The 12515-nt window shown below is 38.0% G+C and overlaps 2 protein-coding genes across 2 annotated transcripts in view; both read left to right on the top strand.

The window, feature by feature from the left end:
- The window catches only part of LOC139136864 (protein sidekick homolog), a 311194-nt gene that overhangs the window by 193009 nt on the left and 105670 nt on the right, over positions 1-12515 (top strand). The window lies entirely within an intron of this gene.
- On the top strand, positions 5062-9324 carry LOC139136866 (tripartite motif-containing protein 2-like). Its single transcript, XM_070704703.1, has 2 exons — positions 5062-6325; positions 7497-9324. Exons 1-2 carry the CDS (start codon positions 5126-5128, stop codon positions 8514-8516), a joined length of 2220 nt encoding a protein of 739 aa, XP_070560804.1. The 5' UTR covers positions 5062-5125; the 3' UTR covers positions 8517-9324.

The raw sequence follows: 12515 nt of genomic DNA, 5'->3' as shown, positions 1-12515 counted from the left end.
TACGAAATTGTATAAGATATGATTTTTCTACTTCGTTGAGTTTGCGTAAAATCATCTGTTACAATTGATCTTTTTCCTGCGTTTAGGGTAAAGCTCTTCACTACTATATTAGCTTCCTGTAGGAAATTTGAGTCAGTAATAGTAATTTGAAGGGGAAAATGAATTATTAATATCATAACGTCCTCGTATTTTAACTCCTCAGTAATATTCTCTCAGTATATTTACATATTTGAGAGCCACCGTAGTCACGTGACCGAGGCAACAGCTTCAGATATGCTACATTTACGTTGTGCTCGGGAAGAATCAACATTTTAAGGGGCCAATATACTGGCAATGGTTGAAGAGAAATAGTGATACATGTTTGCATAAAAGAACAGATTCACAAAATTATCAACTTGATGCAGCCGAAACCATCATAAAACGGTCATAATCTTAAGAATATTTCGTCTGTCACTGTGGATAAATATTCTTCTTGTATTCTTTTCCGTCAATCAGAGTGCATCATCTGTCCAATGTCCTCTGTTTTTATCTTCAGTAGATTTGGTCCAATCACTTCTGAGATATTGATCACGTGACTACCCTTGGATCTCAATATGCAAATATGTGGGAATAACTCTTCTAAGAAATAGCAATGTCGAAAACTCCATAAGTTATTGAACGCTTTGCCATTAAATAAACATTTTCTCAAAAAGTAGCCTGGCATTTGGAGTCACTGTTTAATGCATGCACGGATTGAAACCACTTCGATGTATTTGGTTGTGTGTAAGCACGGGCCTTTGATCATATGCACTCACGTGCTTATTTATTGTCTACAAAGTTCAAAATAGACTGTCTTCCAAGGGCTGTCCTCTCCGGGGACGGATATTTGGACTCTCACAAGTTACCTCCATTGATATAACTACTTGCACCAATGACGCTCGGCTTACTAAACATCTGACAGTGCCTGCGATAAAACATAGAGGTAAGACAAGATGGTATCTCCCTCAGGCGTTGACAACAACCGTTTACAAACTGACTGCAGACTACAGCCAGCTGGTTACTATAGATTACATTTTTGTACTCTATGATCCAGCATGTACCTATTTTAGAAATTCACAGGTGTTTCAAATTATAAGATTTGTAGAATATGTAGGGAACGACCTAAAAATCTGACATATATACCTAAACCCTTTGATGTTTGCATATAGGCAGACTTTTCAAGAGAGTACAGAAAAATCTAGCTGCTTCATGGAATTCACTGGTACTGATCGAGCATTCGTCTCATTGCCTGCGAGTGAGAATAAGGAATAAGCCAGCAATCCAGTGGAAGGCTCTGTACAAAACACCGAGGGTAGCTCAAATAACTCTGTGCAAACTTACTGACAAATACTTGTGACATGAGGGAGACTAGATACCATAGGTAAAGCCAGAACCAAACACAAAGAACTAAGAAATGATCTTGGGATAAAGAGTAGCGTGATGCATGCTGTTATGAGACAGTAGCGAGAACGAGTCTGACTTCACGTAATGACTCAACAGAATCAGTTTGCCAAATCAATTTGCATACTTAGTCTTTTAAAACTGACTTCTTGGGAAAATGTACCTCATAGAGAATTCTTCAGAGGCACCTTAACCCACAGCGATAACATGCCTCTTTGATACCCAGCACAGAACATATCAGTTACCATTGGTGTGCCTTCACGTAATGCTTTTTGACTCACATTTGGCACGTGAGTTTTCCTTAGGACATTGGAATACTTCTCACTTGAAGTCTCCCCCTCTCTGTCGACCGTTGCCATGTCTTCTGAAGAGGTATTGTTACTCTCCTCCAAACTAATGTCTGCATCACTTGGCGGTAGACCTGACGGCAGTTAATTGTAACAGTAGTACCAAACTTCAAGAGTACATGCCATATCGTCTCTCAAAGCCTCGGAATTCTCACCCGGGGAAGGGACAATCTTAGCAACGTCTCTCTATTACCACAGATCAATATAATATTAGTCATGGGAAATGAGCGAAACATTATAAAAGATGAATATGTTATAAAGACATGCTTGTATGTTGATTCTCTCTAATGTTACTGAGTAGACCGATCGTTGGTAACGTTTATTACATGAGAGATTTTAACAAAATTGCATGCACAGTGTGTTCATGGCTTAACGAATAAACTTACAGCAAATAAAGGTAGGGGATTGCGGCTTGGGATTAACCTGTACTATAAAGAACGCTAGGTTTCGTTTTAATCGATTGATAAGCTATATCACATCTACTATGTCGATATGCTATCATGATTTTATTTCCTAGCAATCTCTTCATCGTAACGGTTTGTAGCCCATCCTACATTGTCCAACACAAGGTGATAGTATAAAAACACATCTGAAAAGATACCTCCCTATGATAAACGAGAAAGGACGTTATTTCTGACACGTTTCTTCTCATCTTATTTCTAAAAATAATGTTTATTAATGCAGACTTTGAATATATTGTTTGAGTTAATCAAGATTTGTGTGTTCTAGACACTTCATGGATTTTACCATTTCTCTGGCTATCATCGTTTTAGTTCAAATTTTACTAAGATTATTAGAGAGAGAGAGAGAGAGAGAGAGAGAGAGAGAGAGAGAGAGAGAGAGAGAGAGAGAGAGAGAGAGAGAGAGAGAGAGAGGGAGAGGAGGATAACCTTAAAGTATAATAGTAAGGAAAAATGATTCGGTAATTTTATTACAGCTATGGTTTGACACACACGGTATGTGATCGATGTATAGGCAAACATTGTGTGTCGGACAATTGTAATACATCTGATACATACCTGTTGCTAATAACATTTGGAAAGCAAAGTCAGTAGTTAGAGGGCGCTGTGACTTGCATCGTAAGCGAGAAATGATTCCATGCAGGGCGTTACATACGCTGCACAGTTTCATTATACGCAGTTCAAAAGCCTTGACAAAATATGACAGAGATTACTTCAGGAATTCGAGAAATTCTCACTGGAAATTAATTTGCATATAAACATGCTTTCTAAACAAAATTTTGAGGTATAAGCAAATGCTGTTCACAACTGCCCGAGCTCCCGATACGATTAGATTCGAATTTATTTCTCTCAAATCCATCAGCTTCTCTTCTTCCCACTCGCCGCCTTCTATGAAACCTTCCAGCCGACTCTCTCCTCAACCACAAAGCTCTCTGATGACCTCTGAATGCCCCTAACAAAAGCTACCTTTGTCCTGTCCCGCCATACATCATGTATAAAACAAGTTTAACCCTTTCCAATCATCATTCCGTCGGAAAAATTCGAATCCCACTCCATGTCTACCCTTTGGCATCTTTCAAGTTGCCCGTTCGACTGTATGCATTTCCCCGCACACTGATGACAAAAATATAATCATCCGCTCGTTGATGTGAGAAAATTTGCGCCTACCGGTCGGTACTCGTCTTACGAATATCATTTTTCTCATGAACAGCTTGGTTTGCTGTCCCTAAACATCCTTCTATCCCCGGCCCTAATGTTGTGCTTACGTCAATGTGTCTGCACTTGTAATTGCGAGAAAATTACAAATCGTACTTATGAGTAATCACCAGAAAAGACGTATAGGACCAGACAACACCTTTCTGTTTAAAATACGTTGAGGTCGACCTAATACATGTACATTGTCTTCGCTTGACTTAGTTTCTGAGTTTCTGCGTTTCTGTGAAATAAGAAGTTTGAGCATTTATTTTCAAGAAGATAGAGTTGGCGGTGCCAGGTACATCAATGAAAATTACAAATATCTTGTAATTTTTACCATTGTAAAATATGTCATTGTATCTGTGCTCTGATATGGAGTTTTCGATCCTTTACAGTTTTTAAAGTTTTTTCTAGGACATAGAAAAAGTAAAGGATCAGGTTTTTGTCATCCTTTGTACATAAACTGCAGATTTCTGACACAATGATGAATGCACTTTGCAAAACGTACGTACTGATGTATTGAAGTTAGGAGCGGGAAACTGCAAGTGAATGATACAATATGTGGCTGGTATATGATGCTTTGCAAAACTGACTTTCAATTGGAAACATTAAGATCTTGGATATATTTCTGGTATATCAGCGCTGTGCGGTCGAAGGGCGCGCCGAAAAGTGTAAATAGAAGATAGTGTTCGTGGCTGGTAGGTGTTATCCAGGCAATTATGAGCCCGTCTTAATTCAAAAACACACTGACATAGTGACTCCCATTACAAAAATCAAAATGAGGGTGACCCCTGTGGGTGTCCACCCAGGCTGATTAGGAACAGAGACTTGTTCGTAAGCTTGTTTAGCTATTCTATTTCATTTAGATGCCAAGTCTGCATCCGTGGTCAAAAGTCTTGTTTTCATCACTGACTTCTTTATCTTTTTATTTGTGACCAGCGATGACTTTGACCATCTCTATTCTGCGTGTTTTGACTTGCCGAAAATGTAACTCACTGCAATAAATGCTCATAATCTGTATGTAGCTTTTGTTCTGTCAATAATGTTCCTTGACGCTGTCATTACAACTGACTTAGATTGATAATAATAAGTATTTTTAACGTAATTCATCTATCAGTCAATCAAACGGACCAGGTAGTCAGTAAACATGTGAGCCTACACAAGAATTCGAAATTGTTTTCAACCCATAGATGATCGAAGATTTCATGTACACTATTTCGTAAACAGGTGTCACATTTTAAAAAGTTAAGCACGTGAAATTGTCATAGCTTCATCCGATGTGTATTTTAAACTCGTATCCCATAATTTTCAAAAGAACAAAAATTCTCTAGAATCATCGTGCCAAACAGTAACTGATGACGCGTACGCGTTCTGGAAAATTGTCATGCTAAAAGTCATCGCAGCCAGGGGAACCGTGCCAAGGTTTAATCATTTACACCAAGTTACTAAAAATTAACATTAAAGTAGGTTGTTTTGACTAGTATGCTCCCTCCAACATAGTTAAATACCGTCAATACAGTTTATAGCTCTAATATTTTACTCGGATGATCAATGGTGCGCTGCTCGAGGGTCCAAAGTACAGCAATACTGTACACTTTGAACTACCACATTGTCCTACCCATGAAACCTTGCTTCCGGGATTTGCAAAACATACCAGTCCTGCTGTCGTTCATCGTCCTTCTCGATCGGCAAACACCGTAAAACATGGCAGCTAAGGGATCGAAACTACCCGAAAACTTCGACGAGAATTTCCTCCTATGCGGGATCTGTTCTGAGCGATACAAGAATGCCAAAATTCTACCGTGTCTACACAGCTTCTGTGAGCCTTGTCTCGGTAAGCTAGCTGAGGAGAGGGGAGCCATTACATGTCCGGTTTGTCGGAGAGATCATGAACTCAACGATAATGGCGTGGCAGGAATTGAGACCAACGTCTTCCTGAATGATTTAATAGAATATTTTGCGACACAAGAGGGTGGATTTGAGTCAAAGAAATGCGTAATATGTGAAGAGGGCAAAGCGACGACTCACTGCATCGAGTGCAGCTTTGTTATTTGTCATGTTTGTGCTAAAGGTCATACAAAGATACCGTTGACTAAAACACACCGCCTTTTAGAACTCGATGAATATCACGCAATGGCGTCAGCTGACCCAGCCTCGATTGAACCCCCTGTATACTGCAACACACATTCAAACTTTCAGGTTGAATTCTACTGTGATACCTGCAACATGGCAATCTGTCTGAAGTGTACTGCATTGGATCATTCGAAACCAGAACACCAGTACAGGTGTGTCAAAGACGCTGCAAGGCGCTTCAGTCAAGATTTGTCTGACGTCACCACTAAAGTGAAAACGAAAGAAAGCCAAGCACACGACAGCAAAAACACAGTGCAAAAAGTATTACAATCGCTAGATGAGTGTTACCGAGCAGAGAAAGAAACAATAAGGAAACACATCCGTCAAACTATCGAAGAGGTTACACGTCTGATACAGGAAAACGGCGACGAAATACTGACAGAGTTGAAAGGTGAATACGATAAAAGGAAAGTTAACCTGACCGCGCAACTGAAAGAACTTGACATCGCTGAGAATGACCTGACAAGTTCTCGTGAATATGTTGAGAAACTGATGCATTATGGGAACGCTTCACAGCTAATGTCAGCAAAGAGGAGAGTTGATCATCAAACAGGAGAATTGCTGAAAGTACAGACACAGGTAGAGCCAGTAGAAGACGACTACATGAAGTTTGAACCATGTGATGACTTCTGTAGGGGTAAGAGTCTTGGGACAATGCAATTCATTCCGACGGTGTACAAAGTGGACTCAGTCACTCCAACACTTCGAGTTGGCGAAGACATCACATGCACAATTCGAAGCGCGTGTGAATCAAGCCTAAACAAGGAAGAGGTGAGGATACCGCGACATTGGCACTATAGGCATTATCGGATAATATTATCTAAGTTATCTAAGTTAGAGTCTAATATTAGACAAATGGGGAAGAGGCAGATGCCCGACATGCTGTTTTATCGGATAATATCCGATAAAATCGATAATATCGTCTAAAATCTAAGTTAGAGTCTAATATTAGACGAGTGGGGAAGAGGCAGATGCCCGACATGCTGTTTTATCGGATAATATCCGATAAAATCGATAATATCGTCTAAAATCTAAGTTAGAGTCTAATATTAGACTAGTGGGGAAGAGGCAGATGCCCGACATGCTGTTTTATCGGATAATATCCGATAAAATCGATAATATCGTCTAAAATCTAAGTTAGAGTCTAATATTAGACGAGTGGGGAAGAGGCAGATGCCCGACATACTCCTTTATTGGATAATATATTGGCCACTTCACTACCTGTCTAATATTAGACTCTAACTTAGATTTTAGACGATATTATCGATTTTATCCGATAATTTCCGATAAAACAGCATGTCGGGCATCAGCCATACCTCACTCGTCTAATATTAGACACTAACATCTAAGTTAGAGTCTAATATTAGACGAGTGGGGAAGAGGCAGATGCCCGACATGCTGTTTTATCGGATAATATCCGATAAAATCGATAATATCGTCTAAAATCTAAGATAGAGTCTAATATTAGACGAGTGGGGAAGAGGCAGATGCCCGACATGCTGTTTTATCGGATAATATCCGATAAAATCGATAATATCGTCTAAAATCTAAGTTAGAGTCTAATATTAGACGAGTGGGGAAGGAGGCAGATGCCCGACATGCTGTTTTATCGGATAATATCCGATAAAATCGATAATATCGTCTAAAATCTAAGTTAGAGTCTAATATTAGACTAGTGGGGAAGGAGCAGATGCCCGACATGCTGTTTTATCGGATAATATCCGATAAAATCGATAATATCCTCTAAAATCTAAGTTAGGGTCTAATATTAGAAGCAGATGCGTGGAAAATTCTAGAAACGCTGTTTTATCGGATAAAATCGATAATATTATCCCTATTAGATCACTTTGGTCTCATGTTCCTGGAACTCTCTAACTTAGAAATTTTAGACGATATTATCCGATAATAAAGAAAAAGCCTATGTCGCGCCTTCATGGAAGAGGTATCACATCGTGTCAAAGTTGAAGCTGTGATGAAGACACCTGACGGTAACACAGAGAAAGTGGAAGTCAAGGACAATGAGAATGGAACAATGACTTTGAAAACACGTGTAGAGGTAGAGGGGGAACATGAATTGTCAGTGACAGTATGTAAGAAACCAGTACAAGGGTCACCGGTTAACATTAAGATTATCGCTAAGAAAGGGTTGGTGTGTAAGTTTGGAGAGAAAGGTTCAGGGATCGGTCAGTTTAATGATTTACAGGGAATCACAATGATGAGAAACGGTGACGTGTTGGTCGCTGAGTATAGCAATCAAAGATTACAAAGTGTTACAGTAACTGTAAATGGAAGACATAGGAAGATGTTCAAGTTTGCAAATGTCAGAAATTTCAAACCCTATGATGCAGCTGTATCAGTGAACGGTAACGTCTTTACTACAGATGCTGGAAATCAGCAGGTAATTGTCTGTGATGAGAATGGTGAACTAATCAGGTGTTTTGGAAAGGGTGAGATTCAGTTTCCTATTGGTATCGCTATCAGTCCTGTCAATGGAAGGGTTTATGTTGTTGACTTTAGTGCTCACTGTATTCACATTTACGATCAAGACGGCAATCATATCAAATCATTCGGTAGTAAGGGAAGTCAGAAGGGTCAGTTAATGTTTCCCTACTTTGTCTGTATTGACACCACCGGTAATGTCTATGTATCAGACAGTGATAACAATAGAATCCAAGTGTTCAATGGTGATGGTCACTTCCTCTATACATTTGGCTCCCATGGAAGTGGTGATGGTCAATTGAACGATCCCCATGGAATAGGTGTGGATAAACACGGCTACGTGTATGCCGCAGATTGCAAGAATAACAGAATTGTGAAATACGAATCGAATGGTAAATTTGTTTGCCGTATCGATGAAGTAGGTGACGGTCTTAAGAATCCTATCGGTGTATGTGTCACTGACGATGACAGAGTTATTGTGACTGATAAAGGTAACAGCTGCATTAAAGTTTTCAGGCAATAATTCTGCTGATTGGAGGTTATGGTTCGTTGTAGCATTGATGAGTGTACATGTTTCTAATATTTCATAAAATATTTCAAGTTCGGCAGAGTCACTGTCCCTCTATCCACAATGAATGTAAAACAAAGAGAATACAACTAGGGGCATCGAACGGCGAGCAAAGTAAAAACTACATTTCAGTGAGTTGTAAAACGATTTTGTGAATTTAAAATTTCAGATACATGTCGGTCTCATATTGTGGCCCCTCCCTACACGCAGCACGGAATATCATCATTGAGAATATGAAATCTTTTATTAGAATATGAACTCTTTTATATCTTCAATATTTGTAAGAGATTGCATTTCTCCAAAGCAATATTTAAACTGTGTTGTAAATCTAGGTAAACTAAGTTGAAAATGGTAAACTGTGTTGAAAATCTTTAAACAAAAACAAATCTTTAAACAAAAACAAAAATTTAGCTTGAACAATATGTACTTAACTTTGACTTCAAGCAAAATATTTGTTCCTCAAAAGTATTTTTGTTTTGTAAAACAAGTAAAAATTGTTCAATAGTACCAACTTTAAACTTAAAGACTTTTGTCTGAGCACGAACTGTGTTTCTTAAATGGATGGTAAACCTTTCCTAGAATAACATTAATTTCTCAATGGAAAACAAATTTTCTCAGAGCAGCAAATTGAAATACATTGCATACAACGTTTTTAATGGAGCGAAATCATTTTCAGAAGACATCAAAATTAATTCCTGTGAGATACATTTTCTACATTTTAGTATGTAATAAAACTGTACACTATAGAATCAGTCAAACTTAATGTTCTTGAAGGCACAATTTATTTTCTCGGAGAAACACTTTTGTGTGAGGGCGCAATACCTATTATGCATAGTAAAATCTTTCAAATGCGACAGAGTAACATTTGGGGGAAGAGTAATACATTTTTCAGACAAATGCAAAACATTATTTAACGGCGGCGTAAGTTAAAGTATCCCACCATGCAACGCCAAAGTTTACCTCTGAAACCTGTGGGCGTTGATGAGCCAGTGTCTCTGAGACAGCCATATCTGACTTCATTGGTGTTACGGACACGCAAACGGGTCAAATTGTTGAGTAGCTGCAATAATTGTAACCCACGGACTGTATGTTGAAATACATGTTGCGCTTGTCAACTCGACCTTTACACGTAAAACTACACGTATACCGTCATCGTTGTCATATGAATTGTGCTCCCGACTAGAATTCAAAATTAAATAATAACAGTGAATTTTATGTTTCGAAATTGACAATGCTTTGGTACTAGTAAAACAAGAATTTGCAATTGTCATACAAATTTCAAACACAAATATGAAAACCTTATCAAAGGTAAAAATATTAGCTTTTTCGTGATAAATTGAATAAAAGTTACTGGATAAAACTGATTTCTCAAAGTCAGTTACGGGTTGTTGAGTCGATGTCTTTTTCATCGTCTTAGTATTTTAGTTTTTTTTTCAAATTTCAATATGTTTTCATCTTATATTTTTCTTCTGATGGCATTTTACAGTGATTGTGCAAATCTCATATTACTAGCGTGCATTGAACTTAAATGTTTTAATGACTTTACTACAAATTTTGTACCTACACCTTGAGAGGGCGAAAGATTGGAAGGTTTACCATTCATTCCGTTCAGAGAAAATGTCGTGAGTTTGTTTTGAAATTAGGGAACCAGGGAACGATGTACACAGTCGAACTTGAACGTCGTAGTTATTGATTTATTCTCCTTGGAAATATTTCTTTTCATGATGCAGTTATAATACAAGTGACAAATCTAAATATATCGCTTTGCGGCCTCACACTTTACATGATGTCATGCGATCTTAGTATACAGGGTAGCAAACAATCAATCGTTGAGACACGGCTTTGTTGTTTCTCTGTTATCTTAGTTATAAAATAATATAGTAAACGCACACTTCTTTGTGCCTTGATTCTGTTCGTTATGGGCTTGACCTAATCAGTCGCTTTGCTTTTGCAAGGCAGCGGACTCCACGGCTGTCCTTATGCACATCAAGCGGTGAAAATGAATCACCTTATCGTCGAAGAGTTTAACAGAAGTGTCGGTCAAAATGAAAAAAGAGCGATCTTTATAAAGTCTTTATTTCTGATCTCAAGGAGAATCTGCGAGAAACAGTTAAAGTCCCTGTCAATCCAAGCTATGGAGTTTTAATTGGTATTTTATTTCAAATGCTTGGGCCTCAGCCCGTCGCAAAATATGTATACATCTGAACAGAGAGATGGGAAAAAAATTATCACAAGTGAACAATTCCTAATTTGTATCAGTCTTAAGAAGAAACTCTTCTCGCACTTTAAAAGATCTATGCACATACAGAGACAATTTGTACTGAACAGAATGATTTTTTGAAGATAACAAAGCAATAAATTTATCGTGAGTGGGATACAGTCGAAATTTTTCTGGTATCAATTCTATTCTGTGTTGCTGATACAAAGGGCAGAACAATACAAAATGACACTCATCCTCCAGAATTTCAATACATTTACTCTTACAGAAAGTACATAATCTTTGCACAACTGGAACGACTGGTTTACTGTGACGACCTGTTTCAATTGCTAATTATGTTTTGATGTACGAAGTTTTGCCAAGTCAGATTTAAATTTCATAATAGTAATTGAAGATAAATACATTTCAGGTTCTAGTAAAGATTTGAATTTCACATAAGAACAAAGTCTACGAGATTGATGTACAGCAGTTGACCATTCTTGTCTGTAGCAGTCTTGAAGTCTTGTTTGAAACAAAAGTAAAAACGCCTTTTTATCACCAACCTGCTGTTCAATCCACACAGAACCGAAGCCATATTTGTAAAGTAAATTTTCACCTTTGTTACCCATGTTATCCTTCCTACTTCATCTAATCTTTTTAACATAAGGTAACAAGCTTTCGGGTAACGTGCATTATCCATTTCTGAAAGTTTCAACCAATAAGAAATACAGCGTCTCATATAAATACATGACAGGGGGAATCTACCACAATCCCCAAAAGTGCTTCAGCGTTTACATTTGTATTAACTCCCATCAAAAAACGACAAAATTCAAGTTGAACCCTTTCTATATGGGGAGAGTATTCGTTTCCCCAGATTTCAGCCCCATAACAAATTACTGGTACAACTGAAGTGTCAAACAGCTTAAACGCTTCCCCTAAAGGGAGACCACCCAATTTCTTTATAACTACTTTTATTTGATGCAATGCTTTTTTTTCCTTTCGTGACTAGTTGATGTTTGGCAGGTGACCAAGACAGCCTTGATGACAATAAATCCCTAGATAATTGTAATGTTTTACTGTTTTAACCTCCGCTCCATAAAGCTCCACCGTTCATAACTCTTCAGAATACCACCATTTCTAAAAACGATGACTTTGGTTTTCTCGAGATTGACGGACATGCACCAATGCTTACAGAAACGTTCAAGATGGTTTAGTTTTCTTTGTAATGCTATGGGTAAATCGGCGACATCGCTCACATCATCAGCATACATCAACATTCCTATATTAGGAATGTCGTTATTTACAAAATACCACTGTTACAATCTCTATCCATATATGAAGCTAATTCATTAACAAATAAGGAAAATAAAAAGGGGCTCAACATGCACCCCAGCCTTGTGCCTACAGTACAATCAAAATAGTCTGTTAAGCCACCATTACATAAAACACATGATTGTAAGTTATTGTACATTGAACGTAGTACTGTTAAAACTCTACCGTGTAACCCATACGAAATAAGTCTATGCCACAGATAACTATGGTTTACTCTGTCGAAGGCTTTTGAAAAGTCAATGAATACACAGTACATCCTGCCTTTCTTTTGTGAAAGATATTTCTGAACAAGCGACTGAAGGGAAAAAATGTTGTCAATAGTACTATATGGTTTTGCGAAAACCAGCTTGCGCTTCGACAATGATACCAGAGTTATCTGCCCATCTCACAAGCCTATTATTTATAATTTTGGTGAATACTTTACT

The sequence above is a fragment of the Ptychodera flava genome, chromosome 7, assembly GCF_041260155.1.
Source record: "Ptychodera flava strain L36383 chromosome 7, AS_Pfla_20210202, whole genome shotgun sequence".
Classification (NCBI taxonomy): domain Eukaryota; kingdom Metazoa; phylum Hemichordata; class Enteropneusta; family Ptychoderidae; genus Ptychodera; species Ptychodera flava.
The sequence above is the reverse complement of the archived record's forward strand: the minus strand, read 5'-3'. Positions and strand labels throughout refer to the sequence as shown.